The following is a 22,182-nucleotide window of genomic DNA, read 5'->3' on the forward strand; positions in this document are numbered from 1 at the left end:
AATATTTGGAATATCAACCAGCTCCCAGTTTATCTTTGGCCGCAGGAAAGCTGAGGCTAATCCAGGTGGAAGACCAACATACAGCAGCTTGGTACTTTGGGCAGAAGGCAGTTTCAAACCACCACCTCCACTGAAGACCCTCCCTCTTTCCCACCCATTGCCTCTCTTCACTTCAGCCTCCACAATGTGCTTCACTAACAAAACTACAGAGGGTAGTTTGGAGAAAAGGAGAATTATTTTTTAACTGGTGCCATTGTGGCACTCTGTACCTTAAAGCAGCATCCTGGAACCCTGTATTTACCCCGTCATATAATTAGGAAATATTTCATACAAAGCATGCCATGTAGGTGCAGGATATCACATGAAAGGTCATGATCTGCTGAAACCCATTTTTCTGTCAAAATATGTATATCATTAGTGTGTATGAAGTTGCGAGATTTTGCTATATGGTTGAAATAGGTTGTAAATTCTCCAGTGACAATGACAAAGAAGGTGACCAACATCCAGGCGGTGTTGAACAATCATCACCAGTCACTGACCAGCACAGGAATAGTAAACAAGTGATGTACAATTCAATGACAGTTGTACAAGCACCACACAATACAACTGGGACTGCTCAACTCTCTGACTCGGTTGCACTAAGTACTTCTGAAAAATCTATTCAGATGCTTTTACTGCAGATGGTTTCATCAAATGTCTACTCTCTAGCTTTCCTCCGTCTGCCTGCCACAAACAACCAGAAAACCCACAATATTATCAGTGATTTGTAAGGATTTTCATGACATTTCAGTTCATAAAGGAGCTGGACTGCAGGAGGGGGAAAGTGGAAAGCAGATGTGAGGAAGGCAGGGATGAGAGGCAATGAGGCAGAGGAAGTAGTTTACGATTAACTGTCTATCCCACTAAAATATTTAAGGATTTTTTTAAAAAAATTACTTTAACCTTGTGAAAAGGGGTGACAGACCGTACCCCTGCCCACTATTGTAATAATCTTTGTACACGGTATGCCTTATGAGATATCATTTGAAAACTCTTATTTGCTGGTCATTATTATCCTTGTAAAATATGGGTAGCAACACCGTTAAAGTTATAAGATTCCACTAGTTGGTGTCACTAAAACTTGTTCTAAGTTTGGGGAGTGGCCAAGCCAGTTTCTCAGAGACAAAGGGCAAGCTGGTGCCTCAACCAGGTATAAACAAGGTCAATGGGCCATTTACCTCCTAAGTGGCTATTCTTTAGCAGTCAAGGGGGCAGGGGAGAAAATCTACATTTTAGTAAAGAAACGGCAGGGAGTTCCCATCCACACTTTCTGCCTATCACCATGCTCCCAGCTGGAAATGATTCTGAAAGGGAAGACAAGACTATAAAAAGAAGGGGCAGAACACACACACACACAAGTAAGTCACTGCATGAAAAGGAACAAAGGAATTAGCCATTAAACACAAGAAGGGGTCCTAGCCTAAGAAGTCTGGCCAGCCACACTGCTGAGAGCATGTGGTGAGAAAAACTTTATTCTGAGTTTACCATCGTTTGATAAGGTTTCCCTCCCACCACCACCTAAAAACTATTTCTTTGTAGTTAATACATTTGTTTTATTGTTTAATGTAATTCAGTGTGTTTGAACTGAAGTGTTTGGGAAACTCCATTTGGGGTAGCAAGTTATGTGCGTATCACATCAATTAATCAAATGAAATACTTCATAGAAGCCAGTATTGTCCAGGAGAGGGCAGGGCAGCACAAGATACACGTTTCTGGGGGGAAATCTAAGACTGGGAATAAGTTGGGTATAAACATGGCTGGTAAGAACCTAGATGTGGCTGACTGTAGCTCACACACAGACCAAACTGGGAGTGACTCACACGCTAAAGGCTGTTGGTGAGCAGTCCAGGACTGCAGGCTACAGCAGCAAAGCAATATAAGAGGACAGGGTGACAAAGGTACTCACTAGAACAGGGCCAGTGTAACTACTAGGTGAACTAGGCAGCTGCCTGGGGCGCCAAGATTTGGGGGCGCCAAAAAGTGGTGCCCCCCCAATTTTTTTTTTACACTATTGCTTAGGGGCAGGTCCTACCTGTCAGTCTCCAGTGCTCGGGCCGCTCCAGAGCCAGCAGCCTCGTCACCTCGGAGTCTCCCCTGCTTACCCGGGGGGACACTTCTCCTCTCAGGCTCCCCGGCTGCTGCCATCGTGGCCGCTCAGGAGGACGCGGGTGGGGGGCGCCGCCGCAGAGGAGACGCAAAGAGCCGGGCTCAGCTGGGGCCCCCCACCTGCCAGCTGACAGCAGCAGGAACCGGGTGCCACTTGGGGGGGGAGCCGGGTGGCCTGAGCCCAGGGCAGCGGCAGCCTCCACGGCAGAAGGGGCAGGCAGGAAGCATAGCCCGCAGTGGGCAGGAGAGGCCACGCTGCTGCTGCTGCTGCTGCTGTTTCCCGCCTACAGCTGCCCTTTGCGCCACGCAGCAGGGCCGGGAAACAGCAGCAACAGCGTGCCCTCTCCTGCCCCATGGCAGGCTACGCTCCCCGCCTGACCCTGCTGCCGTGGAGGCTGCTGCAACCCTGGGCTTGGGCCGCCCGGCTCCCCCTCAAGTGTATCCTGCTGCTCTCAGCTGGCAGGTGAGAGGCCCCAGCAGAGCCCGACCCCTTGCGTCTCCTCCGCGGCAGCTCCCCCTGCCCGCGTCCTCCTGAGGTGAAGAGGCTGCTGGCCCGGGCGTGGCCCGAGCACTGGAGAATGACAGGTACCTGCCCCTGCCCCATCCTGGCACCGCCGACCCCCTAACCCAGTGAGTGTTACCTGCCCCACCGGCCTCAGTACCCTGCCCATACTGCCAGCCACCCCAAGCTCACTGTGACACCAGTACCCCTTGGCAAAGGGCCCCCTGATCTTCACAAACAGCTGTCACCGCAGGCCTGACAAATTCACTGCATCCCACACGTGTCTTACAAGGCACTTACTCACAAACAGGAATATGAAAGGGATCTACACAAGGCTGGCAACTTGTCAAGAGTGAGAATCTTTGTGAGATGTGTGCATGAGTAATACTGAAGGAATAATATATTTACCTTAAAAGTGCTTTACAGACTTGGAGTAGAAATTAGTCACCAGGGGATAATGGCCCTTTGGGGCAAAGGGGATTTGTCACCCTGCCTAACCTGGCTGGTGATGCAATTCAAAGCTCAATTGTTTAGCTTTACACAATAGTAAGACTTTGAATGGGACACCATCAGAGGCAATGGCAAACAACTGAAATGCCTTAAAGGTAAAAAAGAAACATTACAACAGCTGTTACTGCTTCTGACAGGCTGTTTATAATGCTAAGCTGACTAGTTTTCTGAGGTTGCGGGGGGAGGGAGAGAGGGGAACCACAAGGTGGAAGTGTCACCTAGGGTGCAAAATATCCTTGCACCGACCCTGCACTAGTATGAATTGTACCCTGAGTATGACACAGAGGGAAACAGACATGATTTTAAAAATGTTTTCTCTGTTTTTAACCTCATCTACCAAACATTATGGAATATTACTTGAGTGATGAGATTCCAACTTTGCCGTCACAAATCTGTATGTAATTGTGACATCAGAAAGGCCCCATCATTCAATGTGTGACCCCAGCCATACTCTAAAAGTCAATTAGATGTCCAAAGCCATGCTTGTTTCCACAATATCTATATTTGATAGAAGAAAATAATCAAGCATTTGTCATTACCTTTTTCTTGCTTGTATTGCCAACGTTGGCAAGAGCTATAAATCTGCTCACATGCTGTGCATTCTCCTGTAGGACCACATGGTTTCTTTGGAAAAACAAACATTTTAAATATATTTTTGACAAAGTTATTACAGCAGAAGCTACTGTTTGCTGATCACTACCACTAAGAACCAGTACTCCTGGGGGACCACTGCGCATGTGCAGAATTTATGTCCCTCACAGATTTATTCGCTCCCTCGCAGAAAAATGACTTTCTGATGAGGAAGCAAAGGGAAGCCATGGGAAGCCACAAGAGCGGTCATGCAACCCTCCCCAGCAGTGTGTTTCAGATGCCCAGGGCAGCTGGCAGAGAGGTAAATCACTGCAAGGCAGGAGACGGGACTGAGGAAGACCCAGGTGGTGGCTCCTACCCTGCGCCAGGCTCAGCTGCTAGTCCTGGCTGGGCTGGGGGAGGACAGGGCTTCCTCTTTCCTAGCACAGCATCCGGGGTGGATCAGACCCCCTCACCCCCCCACACACTCAGAAACCCTCTGATGAGCACCACTCCCCTTGTACCTGGACCACCCTGACGAGCCACCCACACCTGGAACCCCCCTCCACCAGCATCTGGACCCCCCCAGGCCTCCCACCAGGCTCTATCCCCCCCCACACACACACACCCCTGTGCAGAGCTCTATCTTCATCTGGACCCCCCTGCAGAGTCCCATTACCACTGCACTCAGAGCCTCCCCAACCAGCCTCTGTGCATCCAGATCCCCCACTGAGCTACCCACACACAGATTGCCCCATACAGAACCCTAAACCCATACATGGATGCCCCCACAGTAAGCCCCGCCACACTTGGATTCTGCCTTGCTGAGCCTGCCTGCCCCACACAGAGGGGCAGGGCCTTGGGGTGTTTCTGGGGCAGGTTGGGTCCTTGTGCCATGTCAGGGTTGGGTGCAGCCTCACCACTGAGTCCGTGTCCCGGAGGGAGTTGTACAGTATCTCTCACCTCCGTGCAGCCAGGGGCCTGTGCCCCAAGGCCATCCTGGAGTCTCCACATTTATTTGACAAATAAAATTTGCAAAATTTTAAAATATTGTGTGCAGAATTTTTAATTTTCTGTCACAGAATGCCCTCAGGAGTAAACCAGCCAGGGAATCAAATACACAGCCTGTTGTAACTGTTGCTGGATTTTCTTCAAAGTAAGTTTCCTAAGTAATGGCATAAAGATGTGGGTATGTGGAGCTCAATTCTACAGAGTACTGAGAATTTTCACTCTGATCCAACAAAGTATTTATGCTTGTGCTTAACGTTAAACAAACTAGTACTCCTAGTGGTATCAATGAAATTACTCACATCGTTAAAATTAAGCAAATTCTTAAATGCTTTGCTGGATTAGGGCCAAAATGCTTAGCATGCTCTAGAATTAAACCTGAGTCCACTGATGAGAAGTTCTGATGGCAGTAGCTTATCAGACCTGAAAATTTTAATAAAAGCCACTTTTGAGTGCAGAGATAAAGGATATTTAAGTATTTTAAAACCTACAACTTGGAGGATGCTTCCTGCTGGTTTGGCAATAACTCACGGCTGGGCCAACACATTGTCCTTAGTCTTTCCTTCATTTTTATTTACAGGTCCAATTATTACACTGGAGACAGAAAACAGCCTCAAATATTGTTTCATCATTAATTATAACTATTATAACAATTTCTGACTCAGGGTTTCTGTAATGGTTCATAGATTCTAAGGTCAGGAAGGCCCATTATGATCATCTAGTCTGATGTCCTGTGTAGCACAGGCCACAGAAAAACAGAATCCACCACGACCCCGGATAAATTGTTCCAGTGGCTAGTTACATTAAAAATGTATGACTTATTTCCAGTCTGAATTTGCGTAGCTTCAGCTTTCAGTCCTTGCATCAAGTTATACCGTTGTCTGCTAGACTGAAAAACTCATTATTAAATATTTGTTCCCCTTGTAGGTACTTATAGACTACGGGTCCCCAACCCGGTGTCCGTGGGCGCCATGGCACCCGTGGGGGCATCTAAATGCACCCGTGTCCTGGCAAGCAATCGAGCATCTGCCAAAATGCCGCTGAAATTTGGCGGCGATGCCTCTGGATGACACCACTTGCCGCCAACAAGCGATGTCATCCAGAGGCGTCGCCGTCGAAATGCCACTGAATTTCGGCAGCATTTCAGCGGATGCTCGACCGCCGCCATGGTCCTTCGTCTGGTGCCCACGAGACAAAAAGGTTGGGGACCATTGTTACAGGCTATAATCAAGTCACCCCTTAAACTTCTCTCTGTTAAGCTAAATGAACTGAGCTCCTTGAGTCGATCACTATCAGGAATGTTTTCTTGAAGGGCCAAAATCCCAATAATACATATGTAAGATCTTGACCACAGTGTCTGTTAAATTCCACGGCTTAGTCTGAGGCATAAGGCCTAGTTAACAATGGACAACACATGGCTTAAGAAAGCTGGGAAAATCAGGAAATGACCAAGTTTGTTTTAACTATACATAAAATAAGCTGAGACAGCATAACTCCATGTGGAGAGCAGTAATTGGGAGCCTTATCATGAGTTATAGGCACATAACTCACTAAGAGGAGCCTTAAAGTCTGCTCCCTGGTTCAGGAAGAGATAACGGTACATACTCCTTGAATGCCTACCAGGGTTCAGGGACAAGCCTAACATGATAGCATGAGTTATGGCATCCTCCCTTACAGATGCCAATCCCAGTTCTCAGAAACGCAGTTGTAAACCATACATGATTGTCATTGCTGTTTACTGTTCTTTTTGTTTAAACCCTCCAGGAATGTACCTGTGAGCCAATCTGTCTGGAAAGAGCCCTGTCATTTCTATGGACCCGAAATCAGAATTTAACTTACACATTGCAAGAGGAGAATTTTGAGGGACAACACTTGTGTGCTAGCAAACACGTTAACCTGAGCTATAGGCGGAGCCATTATGTAATCTGTTAGACTATTGGCTTATTGTGCTAATTTTGTCTTGCTGCTAGAACCTATCCAGGGGCTCGGGAACTCCCACCCTGTCGCTTCTCTCCGCCCATTGGCACCCTATATCATCTATTGTAATCAATTGTACAGCAGTGTCTCACTGAGCCTAATAAGCAAAGAGACACTCCGCCAGTGCTGTGTGTAATAAACATTTGTGCTTAACTCTACACTGTATCAAACTTCTGTTCCTTCATTTCTAATCCTTCAATCACTCTTCTGGCTATTCTCTGAACCCTCGCCAATTTATCCGCATCCTTCCTGAATTGTGGGCACCAAAACTGGACACAGTATTCCAGTAGAGGTAGTGCCAGTGCCAAATACAGAGGTAAAATAACCTCTCTACTCCTACTTGAGATTCCCCAATAATGTATCCCAGGATTTCATTCATTCTTTTGGACACATCATCACATCAGGAACTCATCTTCAGTTGATCGTCACCCCCAAATCATTTTCAGAGTCTTTAGTTACAAGGACACAGGCCCCCAGCCTGTAAGCATGGCCTGTTTTTTGTTCCTAGATGATAGGATGGTATGCACAGTAAAATGCATATTGTTTCCTTGGGCCCTGTTTACCAAGCAATCTAGATTGCTCTGAATCAGAGATCTGTCCTCTTCATTACGTGCCACTCCACCAATTTCTGTGCCATCCGCAAACTTTATCAGTGATTTATGTTTTCTTCCAGGTCACTGATAAAACATTAAATAGCACAGGGCCAAAAACCAATCTCTAGGGACCCTGCTGCACACAGACATGCTTTGATGACTATTCCCCATTTACTGTAACATTCTGAAATCTTATCAGTTAGCCAGTTTTTAATCTGTTTAACATGTGCCATATTAATTTTATATCATTTTAATTTTTTTTAAATCAAAATGTAGTGCAGTACCAAGTCAAACACCTTAGAGAAGTGTAAGTGTATGATAGCAACACTATTATACATTTGGTTGCTAAAGATATCTAAAAAGATAGTTAATTTGATTGGCTCTATCCTCCAAAACCCCATATTGATTTGCTTTAATTACATTACCCTCATTTAATTCTTTATTAATCGAGCCCTATATTGGCGTTCTATTATCTTGCCCAGGACGGATGTCAAACCAACAGACCATTACCCTTTTCAAAAGTTACACATTAGCTTTATTTCAGTCTTCTGGAACTATCCCAGTGCTCTAAGACATATTGAAAATTAACATTAACAGTCCAGCAAGCCCTTCAGTCAGCTCTTTTAAAGCTCTTGGATGGAAGTGATCTGGACCTGCTGACTGAAAAAATGCCTGATTGTAGTAGCTTCTGTTTAACAGACTCCAGAAGGAATGCAAAGAGTCTTGTGATCACATAAAATGGGACTATACCACGTGTATCAAAAATAAAACAATGTAAATTTTAGAGCCTGCAAGTCCAGTTAGTTCTACTCCTTGTTCAGCCAATCGCTCAGATGAACAAGTTTGTTTACGTTTGCAGGAGATAAAGCTGCCCACTTCTTGTTTACAAAGTCACCCGAAAGTGAGAACAGGCACTCTCATGGCGCTGCTGTAGCTGGCATTGCAAGGTATTTACATGCCAGATGAGCTAAAGAGTCATATGTCCCTTCATGCTTCAACCACCATTCCAGGGGACATGCGTCTACGCTTATGACTGATTCTGCTCGATAACAATCCAAAGCAGCGAGGACCGATGCATGTTCATTTTCATCATCTGAGTCTGATGCCACCAGCAGAAGGTTGATTTTCCTTTTTGGTGGTTTGGGTTCTGTAGTTTCCGCATCCGAGTGTTGCTCTTTTAAGACTTCTGAAAGCATGCTCGACACCTCGTCCCTCTCAGATTTTGGAAGGTACTTCAGATTCTTAAACCTTGGGTTGAGTGGTGTAGCTTTCTTTAGATATCTCACATTGGTACCTTCTTTGTGTTTTGTCAAATCTGCAGTGAAAGTATTCTTAAAAAGACACGTGCTGCGTCATCATCCGAGACTGCTATAACATGAAATATATGGCCTAATTTGGGTAAAACAGAGTAGGGGACATACAATTCTCCCCGAAAGAGTTCAGTCACAAATTTAATTGATGCATTTTTTTTTTAAATAAGTGTCATCAGCATGGAAGCATGTCCTCTGGAACAGAGGCCGAAGCATGAAGGGGTATATGAATGTTTAGCATATCTAGCACATAAATACCTTGCAATGCTGGCTACAAAAGTGCCATGCAAATGCCAGTTCTCACTTTCTGGTGATATTGTAAATAAGAAGTGGGCAGTATTATCTCTTGTAAATGTAAACAAACTTGTTTGTGTTAGCGATTGGTTGAACAAGAATTAGGACTGAGTGGACTTGTAGGCTCTGAAGTTTTACATTGATTTGTTTTTGAGTGCAGTTATGTAATAAAACAAAATCTACACTGGTAAGTTGCACTTTAACGACAAAGAGATTGCACTAGAGTACTTGTACAAGGTGAATTGAAAAATACTATTTCTTTTATCACTTTTACAGTGCAAATATTTGTAATCAAATATATCCTTTGATTTCAATTACAACACAGAATACAATAAATATGAACATGTAAAACAATCCAAAATATTTAATAAATTTCAATTGGTATTCTATTGTTTAACAGTGTAATTAAAAATGCAATTAATCATAGTTTTAATTGATCGCGTACATTAACTGTGATTAATCGACAGTCCTAGTTATTTGTAATGTTTACAAATCCAAGGATGTTTAAGTATTGGTAGCATAAGACCTCCAGCATATGTCACTCAAACGAAAGTCCCCCATGATTACACATTTATCTCTTCTCTTTACACATTATAGATTGGTGCATAAGGAAGCATCCTGCTCTATGTGTGAGCTGGCCTGTAGCAGAGAGAAACTAGTACCTCATCTTGTTCTTTATCTATTAGAACATAGATCCACAAGCAATCATTTCTTCTGAGTTATCAGTGACTCGGAAAAAGGTTATGCCATCCTCCCTCCCCGCCCAACACACCAACACACACACACACACACACACACACTCCTGTTGCTTGCACGATCCTTCCCAAATAGGTTATAACAACTGGCTTTAACATTTCATAACATTTGTGAATCATCCAACCAGATTTCAATTATATCGGCTAGATCAAATTTATGCTCATAAATGAGCAATCTCAGTTCCTCTTGTTTGTTACTCAGGCTTCAAGAATTCGGAAAATTTCAAGAATTCAATTCCAAAATTCCTTCTCTTCATGTCATTTGGTTCCTGGCTCAATTTTGTTCTCAACATCTCAATCTTGTGCTAACTAAGCACTCATATCTTCCCTCTTTTCACCATCCCCTTTTAACATAAGAACGGCCATAACGGGTCAGACCAAAGGTCCATCTAGCCCAGTATCCTGTCTACCAACAGTGGCCAATGCCAGGTGCCCCAGAGGGAGTGGACCTAACAGGCAATGATCAAGTGATCTCTCTCCTGCCATCCACCTCCATCCTCTGACAAACAGAGGCTAGGGACACCATTCCTTACTCATCCTGGCTAATACCCACCTATGGACTTAACCTCCATGAATTTATCTAGTTCTCTTTTAAACACTGTTATAGTCCTAGCCTTCACAGCCTCCTCAGGTAAGGAGTTCCACAAATTGACTGTGTGCTACGTGAAGAAGAACTTCCTTTTATTTGTTTTAAACTTGCTGCCTATTAATTTCATTTGGTGACTCCTAGTTCTTGTATTATGGGAATAAGTAAATAACTTTTCCTTATCCACTTTCTCCACATCACTCATGATTTTATATCTCTATCATATCGCCCCTTAGTCCTTGCCTCTTTAATCTTTCCTCATATGGGACCCTCTCCAAACCCCTAATTATTTTAGTTGCCCTTTTCTGAACCTTTTCTAGTGTCGGTATTTCTTTTTTGAGATGAGAAGACCATATCTGTACGCAGTATTCGAGATGTGGACATACCATCACTTTATATAAGGGCAATAATATATTCTCAGTCTTATTCTCTATTCCCTTTTTAATGATTCCTAACATCCTGTTTGCTATTTTGACCGCCTCTGCACACTGCGTGGACATCTTCAGAGAACTATCCATGATGACTCCAAGATCTTTTTCCTGCCTCGTTGTAGCTAAATTAGCCCCCATCATATTGTATGTATAGTTGAGGTTATTTTTTCCAATGTGCATTACTTTACATCTATCCACAGTAATTTAGTTCAACTCCTTCCTACCTACTTAGCCAGCCTGTCCTCCAGGAGGTGAAGGCTATACAAACTACACAGGCCTCTCCCCCCATAGAACATGGACCAACGTTTCACGGAACCAAACCCCTCCTACCCAGCAATTCACATCCAGATTCTTCTGCCTTCCTTTGCACAAAGGACATGAAGGATCTCAAAGAAGATTGATTGGACATTCTTCTTCAGCATGCTTCGAGTTCACTGAGGTCATCTACTATCTCTGAGACGTATTCCAACACCATGTTGTTACTGCCAATTTGAACCATCACAAATGGATCCTTCCCCATAGACTTAAAAAGCTTATTCAATCTTAGATTAACATAGCATGTCTTGGCTCTGGAAAAGTAGCACACTCTCTGGTTGTCCTCCTGTCCCTTGCAGAATACTGTTTCAGTTCTTCTGAGTATTGAATCCCCAACAAGGACTGTCTGTCTTCCTTGGAAAATTGGAGAACTCTTTGTGGGTAAGAAAATCAAGCTTGTGTGTGGGTGGCTGCTCGGCCCAACCTATATGTCCCATACATACAATCATAGATTAGGGTTGGAAGAGACCTCAGGAGGTCATCTAGTCCAATCCCCTGCTCAAAGCAGGACCAACACCAACGAAATCATCCCAGCCACGGCTTTGTCAAGCTGGGCCTAAAAACCTCTAAGGATGGAGACTCCACCACGGCCCTAGGTAACCGATTCTGGTGCTTCACCACCCTCCTAGTGAAATAGTTTTTCATAACATCCAGCCTAGACCTCCCCACTGCAACTTGAGACTATTGCTCCTTGTTCTGTCATCTGCCACCATTGAGAACAGCTGAGCGCCATCCTCTTTGGAATCCCCACTTCAGGCAGTCGAAGGCTACTATCAAATCTCCCCTTATTCTTTTCTTCTGCAGATTAAATAAACCCAGTTCCCTCAGCCTCTCCTCGTAAGTCATGTGCCCCCAGGCCCCTAATCATTTTCATTGCCCTCTGCTGGACTCTCTCCAATTGGTCCATATCCTTTATGTAGAGGGGGACCCAAAACTGGACACAATACTCCAGACATGGCCTCACTAGTGCCAAGTACATCTCTCCCTTCCCTTGGGCCTACTGGAATTTAAAAGGTATCTTAGTTTCCACAATGAGAACAAGGTATCGATAGGAAACTTCTAGGTGTGTGGAATTCCTCCTGCTTCTCTTCCCTGTGGTGGCCAGTCCGCCTAACTTCATCTGTCTCCAACCATGTAGAATGCTGCCGTAACCTCTTGGTGAGGAAATGTGTTTTGTAAAATCCACAGTAGCAGTTATTCTATTTGTAACATAAGTTCATAGATGATGTATTGCTGACATTTATCAGCAGCAATGGGTCAACTTCCTAGTGTAGATGGGGGTTTTGGCCACAAAATATGCTTGAGATGAAGTCAGGGTGTGCACTGGAATAAATTAAGGTACCTACAAGCTATAATGCTCATTTAGCAAATTATAATTTTAGAATTGCTTCCCATACATGCTAGAAAACCAAACTTTCTTATAAAATAAGAGTGGTTTCTCAAGGTCCTACATACCTATAAGGAAGTCTTTCATAATAGGTCTTCTCCAATGCAGCAAAGTGATATCTTGGCTTCAGACTTGTGGCAAGATTCGATATTAACACAGAGCCACATCTCTGAGTATCCATTTCTCCCTATAAAAGCCAAATAAAGCATTAGTCTAAAATCCTCTGGGTTTGCAATGCAGAGAAAAATGGTTCAGCATAGAGTTTCTTTGTTCTGTGTATTTTAGAGATTTTGTGCTCTGCACCTCTGCTGAACAGCAGCACGTTTGAGCCAGAGTTCGAATTCTCTCATAAATGTTGCTAGCAGTGGGGCTTGAATAGCTCAGCTATTTAGCCAGCTCTTCCCGCTACCAGAGATTGTACAAAGCGAAAGCTCTGGCACAGAGCTCAGAAGCCCTGGCAGTAGGTGGCTAGATATAATCCCCAGATACACACAGTCTCCCATATCCCCGCTAGTTAGCTGCCCCCTGGCCCTTCTTTCTCCCCATCCCCTCAGCCCTGTTCTCCATTGGACACCCTTCATCAACAAACAAAAGACTGGGGAATATCTGTGCTCCCCCTTCTTGTCCCCATCCATGAGAGCTCCCCAGCCCTCACAAATGCCCTCACCCTATGCCCTCCCCATCACTGCTACAAGTGCTGGCCCAAATAACCATCTAGGAAGTCAGGCTGGGACTCTCTGCCAACAAACCGTTTGTGGGGCCACAGATTAAACATGTAAACCTTTAAAAACAGTCAAACTATTTCTTCAAACCTTGATTACTTTGTTAATATAAATGAGATTTTCAAATAGAACAAGTACAAAGTTTCTAGTTTTAGACTTTAAGTGTTCAGAGAGAAAAGTGTGTGTTTAGAACATATGGGCGAAATTATTTTCCCCAGGTTCACTTAACACAAAAACTGAACATTTTTGCTCCAATTTTCATCCTCCACTTCCAACAGCCCCATCACCACATCCCTTCTTTAGCCAGCACCAACCATGTTATTTCTCCTTCCAAAATGTGTTTGAAAATGTTAAGAGCAACTGAAAATGGGAGCTTGACTGGAAGTTGGAACTCAGCTTTATAGTAGATGCTTCCTGCATTGACTATAGCGAACTGATGTGTAACAGAAAAGTCAGTAGTGCAAGAAAAATGTGTTGACCTTCACTCAGGCAAGAGGTATATAAACTTCAGTAGCATCACAGGGTGAGCTAGCCCTATAAGAGTGTTTGTGTCTAGCCTCACCTGTGACAGAGTCCAGAGACCATGTGACTGACAGCCAGGCTTGCTGCGACTTGCTTATAAAAGGCAGCCTGTGCTCAGTGAAAAGAAAGCTAGCCAGAGCAGCACTATGTTAGCAGATTCTCCAGGAAGTGGGGCCTGGGAAAGGACCAGCGGAAACTCCACTGACCTCCACACAGCAAAGAAGAGACCATGGGAGCAGGAGGTGCTGAGAGAGAGCAGAGCGAGACTCTCCAGAGGCAGCAGACTGACAAACAACAGGTCATGTAGGAAATGGCTGAGGGAAAGTGAATTCGGTGGTTAGGGCCAGAACCCAGAGCAGAAAAGTCCTACCTGTGGGTGGTGGGTGATATACTCCTGCACAGACGACAAAAAGTCAAAAGTGCCCTAAGAAGAGTAAGGGACTATTGAACTCTTGGAGGAGTCAAAGAGCTATTCTGAGCCCAGAGAGGGATGGAAGGACTTATTTCTTTAGTTGGACTTTTGGCTGTCCCCAGAAGAGACACCAACTTTTAACCAGAGGGTCAAGGGCACCACAGCAATGTACCAGCCCATAGAAGACCACTAATAGTGGAGAAACTGAGGTAGCAGATGTGCCTCTTCACTAGGGAGAGGTAAGCTGCTGTTATGAGAAGTCTGCAAGAGGCCTGTGGATGAAATCAGATTATTCAGCATACTTCACACACATGACACAAAAGAAGTTACAAGATCCGCAAGTCAGACAGTAAAAGATTCAAAAGATTAATTGGAATTAAAAACGTCTCTAATTTGTACCACAAACAATCCTAGTGTGGAAAACAATGAGACCACAGGAAAGATGACAGCTCATTGTCTGAACTCAAGAGGACACCATGGGCCCTACTTACCCAATTCAAGAGCCAAGATAAGCATCCTCAAAACAGAAACCAGTCTGACAAGCCATTTTTAAAGCTTTTTTTTTTTTTTTAAATCTACAAATAGCTACAGTGAGTGGAAACTGCACATTTAACCCATTTCAAGTGAATTTGAATACTTACAGGTTTATTTCCAAAATTCCCTACACCTCTGGGCCAAGGGGATGTCAGCAAGATATCAACACCTTTGAATTTTGGAGTAGATAATAAAGATATTTTCAGTTCTGACACATCCTTGGAGCTGAAACTGTAGGCTGGAGCTGGCTCACTCAGGGATTCTGTACCACTCAGGTAGGCAATCTGCAATCCTGAGGTGCCGCTGAAAATGCCTTTACGGCCTGTAGTAAAACACAAATGAAATTAAGTATTGTAAGAAACTACTCAAATATGTCATGCTAAGAGGAGTCCAAGTTTTGCAGTTCTTGCTTATTTATTCAGTCTTTGCTTATGAGGAAACTGACCGGCTCTGGTAAGGCATTAATTGCAGTTAGGACTCCAGGATTTGGCTCAATGACTGGAAACCTCGTTCCACTTAAAATGCTCAGGGGGATTAAAAAGGCTACAAAAATAGAAAACGCAATAATAATGGGAGATTTCAACAAAACCCATACTACATGTCAGCTTAGGATGGGATGCAGAGATAAAATTTCTAGACACCATCAATGACTGCTTCTTGGAGCAGCTAGTTCTGGAACCCACATGGCGAGAGGCGATTCTTGATACAGTCCTAAGAAACACATGGAATCTGGTCCAAGAGGTTTTTGAACGAATGATAAATCCAGCAGTCACTATAAGTCACTAGGACCAGAAGGTACTCACCCAAGAGTTCTAAAGAAACTCAGATATGAAATTGTAGAACTACAGTATTAGCTTTGGTATGTAAACTATTGCTTAAATCATTCTCTGTACAAGATGACTGGAGAGTAGCTAACGTAATGCCAATTTTTTAAAAAATGCTCCAGAGGTGGATCCTTGCAGTTATGTAGGCTGGTAAGCCTAACTTCAGTACTGGGCAAATTGGCTGAAACTACACTAAAAGAAGAGAAATATCAGTCACACAGATGAACACGATTTGTTGGAGAAGAATCAATACAGTTTTTGTAAAGGAAAATCATGCCTCACCAATCTATTAGAATCGTTTGAGGGGGTCAAACATGTGGAGAAGGGTAATCCAGTGGATACAGTATACTTAGAAAAAGCCTTTGACAACATCCCTCACCAAAGGCTCTTAAGCAAAGTAAGCAGTCTTCGGATAAGAGGGAAGGTGCTCTTATGGATTAGTAACCGGTTAAAAGATAGGAAACAAAAGGGTAGCGATAAACAGTCAGTTTTCACAGTGGCAAGAGATAAATAGAGGAATTCCCAAGGGTCTGTACTGAGACCAGTGCTGTTCAACATATTCATAAATGATCTGGAAAAAGGGGTAAACAGTAAGGTGGCAAAGTTTACAAAGGATACAAAATTACTTAAGGTAATTAGGTCCAAAGCAGACAGTGAAGAATTACAAAGGGATCACATAAGACTGGGTGACTGGGCAACAAAATGGCAGATGAACTTCAGTGTTGATAAATGCAAAGTAATGCACTTTGGAAAATATAATCCCAACTATACATACACAATGATGGGGTCTAAATGAGCTGTTACCACTCAAGAAAGAGATCTTGGAGTCATTGTGCATAGTTCTCTGAAAACATTGGTTCAATGCACAGCTTCAGTTTAAAAAAGCTAATAGAATGTTAGGAACCATTAGGAAATGAATAGATAAGAAAACAGAAAATGTCATAAAATACCACTATATAAAGCCATGGAATGCCCATCCCCTGAATACTGCATACAGTTTTGATTGTCCCCTCTCAAAAAATATATATTAGAATTGGAAACAGTACATAGAAGGGGAACAAAAGTGATTAAGTATCAGAGGGGTAGCCGTGTTAGTCTGGATCTGTAAAAGCAACAAAGAGTCCTGTGGCACCTTATAGACTAACAGACGTTTTGGAGCATGACCTTTCGTAGGTGAATACCCACTTCGTCCGACGAAGTGGGTATTCACCCACGAAAGCTCATGCTCCAAAAGTGATTAAGGGTGTGAAACAGCTTCCATATAAACAGAGATTAAAAAACTGGGATTGTTCAGCTTGGAAAAGAGATGACTAAGGGGTAATATTATAGAGGTCTATAAAATCATGAGTAGTGTGGAGAAAGTGAAAAAGAAAATGTTATTTACCCCTTTACATAACACAAGAACCAGGGGTCAGAGGATGTTGTGAAGGCCACAAGTATAACTGGGTTCAAAAAAGAATTAGGTAAGTTCACAGAAGATATGTCCACCAATGGCTATTAGCCAAGATGGTCAGGGACGCAACCCCATGCTCTGGGTATCACTAAGCCTCTGACTACTAGATGCTTGAACTGGACAACGGCGGATGGATCACTCAATTGTCCTGTTCTGTTCATTCCCTCTAAAGCATCTGGCATTGGCCACAGTATTACGCAGTATGGTCATTCTTATCTTCTGTTTATGGACTAGCCTTCCCAAGCTCGCTTGAATCCAGCTAGCATGGGTAACAATAAGAGTGAAAACAGTGCAGGACAAGCTCCAGTACAGGTAGTACAATCCCAGTTTGGCCCTAGGTATGCAGCCTGACTGCTAGTCCACTCTGAAGTCCGTGCTGCACTGTCAGCTAGCATAAATCCACAGCTGTTGTAGCTTGCACCAGCTGAAGTAGACTAGTTCATGCTCAGTTCTGTCGTGTGGACATACGATAAATGCATAGCTAAATTAGGGAGGAAAATTCATACTGCACATATGCAATGGATAGTGTTCTTTTGCCATTAACTTGTTTCCCAACAATTTTTTCCCCAAAGTTGGCAACTTGATGACATCACTGAACCTTGTCCAACAAGCTCAGTTTGACAACCCAAATAGCTCTGTTGAGCTCATAAGAAGTTGAAAATGTTGTAAAAGTACAAAAGATGTCTTTTTATGTTGCTTATCGGAAAAAAAGCAGAATGATTTTATTAAGGTTTCAAAAACAATTCATCTTGAGCCTCAGTACGAGACTCAGTATAAGAGATTAGTTGGCATGATTTCTGAAGGAAGGTATCAACAAGTGAAGAAATGAACAAGTGAAGTTTGGAAGGAAAGGGCCATCACAACCTAAGTTAAGGCACCCCTACAGCAACATTTTAATACTCTCATAAAGAGCACATCCGATTCCCAACACAGAAATAAAATCTATACCATTACCTAAGTATGTAATGTTCTCGGCTAGTTCACAGCCATTGACATCTGGAAAATAATGTACCGTTTCCGGGTTATTGGCACCCAAGACATATGTTGGAATAGGAGCTAGGGAAGAAATACACATAATTAGTTCACTTGTTTCAGAACTGTGACATTTATTTGATTCTGTATTTACTATTATGAAGAAAAGATTCACTACGGAGGAAATATACTATTGTTACGGATCCAGAAATTGAGTTTGTTAGATCCTGTCCATTTCTTAGATATTTATTAACCACCAGTTAAAACACACACACACACACACACACACACAGACCCCTAAATTGAACATTATAGCACATACTAATAGAGTATATTAAAGTACTGTTTGTTTTTTTTAATTTGATAGATTTCAAGTTGACTGTGTCCCTTAAGAACATCTTCATTGATAATGCCAACAAGATTAAATGATTCTTCCATTCCCGTCCCCATCAACTGTAATCTCCCCCCTCAAGAAAAGCCAGTATAAATAATCAAGATTTGCTTGACACCTAGGAGCTCATTAAGCTTTGGCCCTGAAGAACTAAAACATTGCCTATACACAACTTGCACCACTTTCACTTAAATTTGTTTAGTTAAAACAGTGCAACTTGTGTGTGGACTCCTCAGTTTAGTTTTCACTGATAAAACTGTACCACCATAAGTTAAACAGATAAACCAGGTTTAAACCACTGTAGGTGTCCAAAGTGAACAAAGTTGCATCACTTCACCTAATGAAAATAAGATGACACCTTTACTTATATCCACACAATTGCGTGTGTCGACCAGGTCTAAGAGTGAATGGGGATAAGTAAGTCCAGATCTGAGGTTCCTCTACTGAGATCTCCCTGCCCTCTGAAGACTGAATTTAACTCCTTCATAACCTGTGAATGGAGAAGACTCAATCTCTTCCAATACAGCTGCTAACCTCTTTAGCAAGCTTTGATGTGAAACAGGTCAATCACCATCCTTCTCATCTTAGAAAAAATGATCTTTATATTGTGGAAGCACCCAGGAAATCCAATCAAGAACACCTTTCTGATAGGACCTGTACAGTCAAGTAATAAAGAAGAGAGTTCCTACTCCAGACACTACAACTTACACACTAAACAGGAGAGATAGATGAAGCAGAACAGAGTGGGGTTGGATTAAGGAACTGAGGTAACAACAGAAAAAAGTTTAGCTGGAAAGCAAAACTCAGTTGTCCCGGCCAATGGGAGCAGTGGAGCCAGCACTTGGGGCAGGGGCAGCTCGCCGAGCCATCTGCTGTGCCTCTGCCAAGGAGCAGCTGGGACTCCCTCCCCCGTAGTTAACTGGCATTTTTCACTGACTGGCACCCCTATTCCCCCAACATGCTGGATCAAAAAAGCTTTTACTGTACATGCCTAATGGGGTGGATAGCCACTTAAAAAATAAATGGATTTTATTTAAATTAAAAAACAGATTTTTTAAAAAATAAACCTATTTAAAATTAAATCTGAAATTGACAGCCTATGTTAAAGTAAAAAATTATCAATCTATTAAAATAATTTTAATTAAACTCCAAAAATAAGCAGTGCATCGTTTCTCCCAAGTTTTAAAGAATGTTAAACCACTGAACTGGTAGAAGTCACTGGCTAAGCACCTGGAATTAGAGTTTGCTAAGATGCTAAATCAGCTTTTCACAGCAGGAGCCTCTTCTGCAGGTGCTGAGAGACTATTTTCTTCATTTCAGTTCATTCAAACAGCTCAATTCAATGACAAGTTCAAAGAAACCTATTGGGAGTTGAAAAAGAAGGAAAGCTCATTTTCCTCTTCCAAACTTTTAATAAAAACTAGCTAGGTGTGAGAGGATGAGAACTACCAGTTCCAAAATCTTGAAGGACAATCTGACCAGAAATAATCAGTTCCCTTCAATAACTACTTATAATACTTCCTTTGTATAATCAGTTTTGAATGCAAAACATGTTCTGACAATTTTTTGTACATATTCAGCAAGTTTAAGGTAGTTTTATTTAATAAAAAAAATAAAATGCATTTTTTGTGAATTTCTAATTTAATCTGAATTTCAATCCAAACAAAGACTGACAAATCACAAGTAAAAAAACCCCATCATTTTCTAACCAAAAAAAAAAAAGGAAAAAACTTGAATACATGTAAGTTAGGCTATACAATTGCTTAAATAAAAGTGAAGCAAGAAGAATGAAATTTAGTGTATGAGTATGACACCCTGATACCCCTGTATTCACCACGGTCATGTAATTAGGATATGCCTTATACAAAATATGCCTGGTGAGGTGTCGTTCTAAAAGTCTTGTTCTGCTAGACATCATTGGATTGTGTGTGTTATTCTCACATATGAAGTTTGGCTATGTATGTGTTTCAGTAACATGTCATGAGGTTGAAAACACCGACAGGCAGCCTTTCAGGTATGACAGTAAAAAGGCCAAACAAACAATGTTAATGGCTTATTGAGGAAATGCACACAAGCACAAGGATTACCCCAGGAACTGTGTACAACAGAAACCTCTCAGAGATAGCGCCACACAATGGGAACTGTCTGACACAGGTCACAGCAAAAGAGGGGAGAAGATATAAAAGGGGGAAAATGATATTATGGGTGTGGAGGGGGGTCGTCGTCACTCTCCCTACAACACCACATCTGGAAACACCGGAGGAACAAAGACTGAACTGTGGGAAGTGATGGTCCCAGCCTAGAAGGATTTTTAGCCTGTGTGTGAAAACCTGGGAAAGCCCAGGCAACTTGTGCCTTAAGAATCTGCCAGCCTGTTTTCACTTAGGGTGAGAATCTGCTAATTTACATCCTACCTATCTAGTGTGTTAAGCTAAGTTTGCAGTTTTTGTTAATTTACTAAGGTAATCTGCTTTGATCTGTTTGCCACCACTTAAAATCTATCTTTTGTAGTTAGTTAAGTTTGTTTTGTCTCTGAAACCAGTGTGGAACTCATATTTGGGACAGAAAGCTGTTGCATCTCTCTCTCCACATGTAAGGAGAGGGTGAATTTTATGAGCTCACACTATATAGCTCTCTATACAGTGCAAGATGATACAGTTTGGGGTTTACACTCCAGAAAGGTTGTGCACCGGTGTGCTGTGCAATTCCTTAGCTGAGCTCTCCCATGCAGAGCTGATCTCAACATCTGTGTGAATATGGCTGCACCTGGGTGTGTCTCTACTTGTGTGTGTACTGGAAGGTGGCTTGAGAGCCTGTCATAGCAGCGCAGAGTAAGGGGAACCCAGGCGGGTGGGACAGGCAGGCTCAGTGGTATCCCAGTGGCACCCTGGAGGGAACCCATCATAATAGGCTACACTTAGTTGCAAGTCAACATGTTTTAATAGTTACCAACTACCGGGAATCAATTTTTCTTTAGGAAAATAACTAAAAAGTACCAATGTAAAAGATAATTAAAATCCATGATCTAAATCAAGATTTCCTGCTTGCTGACTAAAAACTGGCAATTTTAAATCAATCCACCCTGGGTGCCCAACGTCTCAGACAGGTACACATCCCCCCCTGCCAGTCACATCACGTCATCTATATTTTTAGCGAGCTTGCTTGATCAGAGCTAATGCAGATATGTCTACAAGCCGAGAACTGCACCCCTAGCTTGAAGTGTAGAGATACTCGATGAAAAAACAAGGTAAGGTGGCAGCTGTACAGATTTTCACAGATAAGCTTCTCTCATACATGTGGTTATGGGAGCAGGGAGAGGGAGCGGGGGATAAGGAAATGGGTAGTTTCCCCTACACGGGTGGAGAAAGGGGTCTAAGCTGGAGTAATAAGAGACTCCGAAAAGCAGCAGAGGGGCTCTGTAAGTCAAACAGCATTTCATACTTAGAAATAATTTGGTAGAACAGCTCCATGGGGACAGAATCCTCATGTGCCTCTGTTCTGAGCACAGTGTTCAAAGCGCTCATGGCCCTTTATTATGCACTCTCGGCCACGACGGAAACCTGCGCACATGCAATACCCCAAGGAACACATCTCAAGATTGGAAGGCCAAGAGGAAAGGGCTTTAACGCTAATTCTTTTCACTGCTTGTGCGTTCATTTTCAAAGGACAGGTCACTGTTGCTGTCTGGTGCAGCTGCCAGAGGGAAAAGATGGGGCAACAGGGAACAGATATGGCCAACTACATGAGTTGAAAATTAACAGCTTGAGCTGCCCCCAGATCGGTGGCAGAGAGGAGATGACCCAGTATTGTACACTACTGGAGAAATTACACCGAGAGCAGCAAGCTGCACAGCGTACAGACCTAACACTCCATTGAGTGCTAAGCAGCAGGGCCTAGCTAATATTACTCATAGCAATCCACTGACAGTCCCAAGCCCTTTGCATACACGCGGACATGCGCAGCAGGCAC

General features: G+C 43.0%; 1 protein-coding gene across 5 annotated transcripts in view; it reads right to left on the minus strand.

Moving 5' to 3' along the window:
• Window positions 1-22,182, minus strand: part of CWF19L1 (CWF19 like cell cycle control factor 1) — a 54,817-nt gene that overhangs the window by 27,447 nt on the left and 5,188 nt on the right. For 3 of the 5 annotated variants that reach the window (XM_032769922.2, XM_032769924.2, XM_032769923.2), the window contains exons 4-7: window positions 17,805-17,906; window positions 14,681-14,895; window positions 12,452-12,570; window positions 3,697-3,781 (exon numbers count right to left, since the gene is read on the minus strand). In XM_032769922.2, the coding sequence (XP_032625813.1) occupies window positions 3,697-3,781; window positions 12,452-12,570; window positions 14,681-14,895; window positions 17,805-17,906 (521 nt within the window). Of the gene's footprint in view, window positions 1-3,696; window positions 3,782-12,451; window positions 12,571-13,833; window positions 13,930-14,680; window positions 14,896-17,804; window positions 17,907-22,182 lie in introns of those variants that run through there. The other 2 variants (XM_032769926.1, XM_032769925.2) reach the window with 2 other exon arrangements.

This window comes from Chelonoidis abingdonii, chromosome 20, assembly GCF_003597395.2.
Source record: "Chelonoidis abingdonii isolate Lonesome George chromosome 20, CheloAbing_2.0, whole genome shotgun sequence".
NCBI classification, from domain to species: Eukaryota; Metazoa; Chordata; order Testudines; family Testudinidae; genus Chelonoidis; species Chelonoidis abingdonii.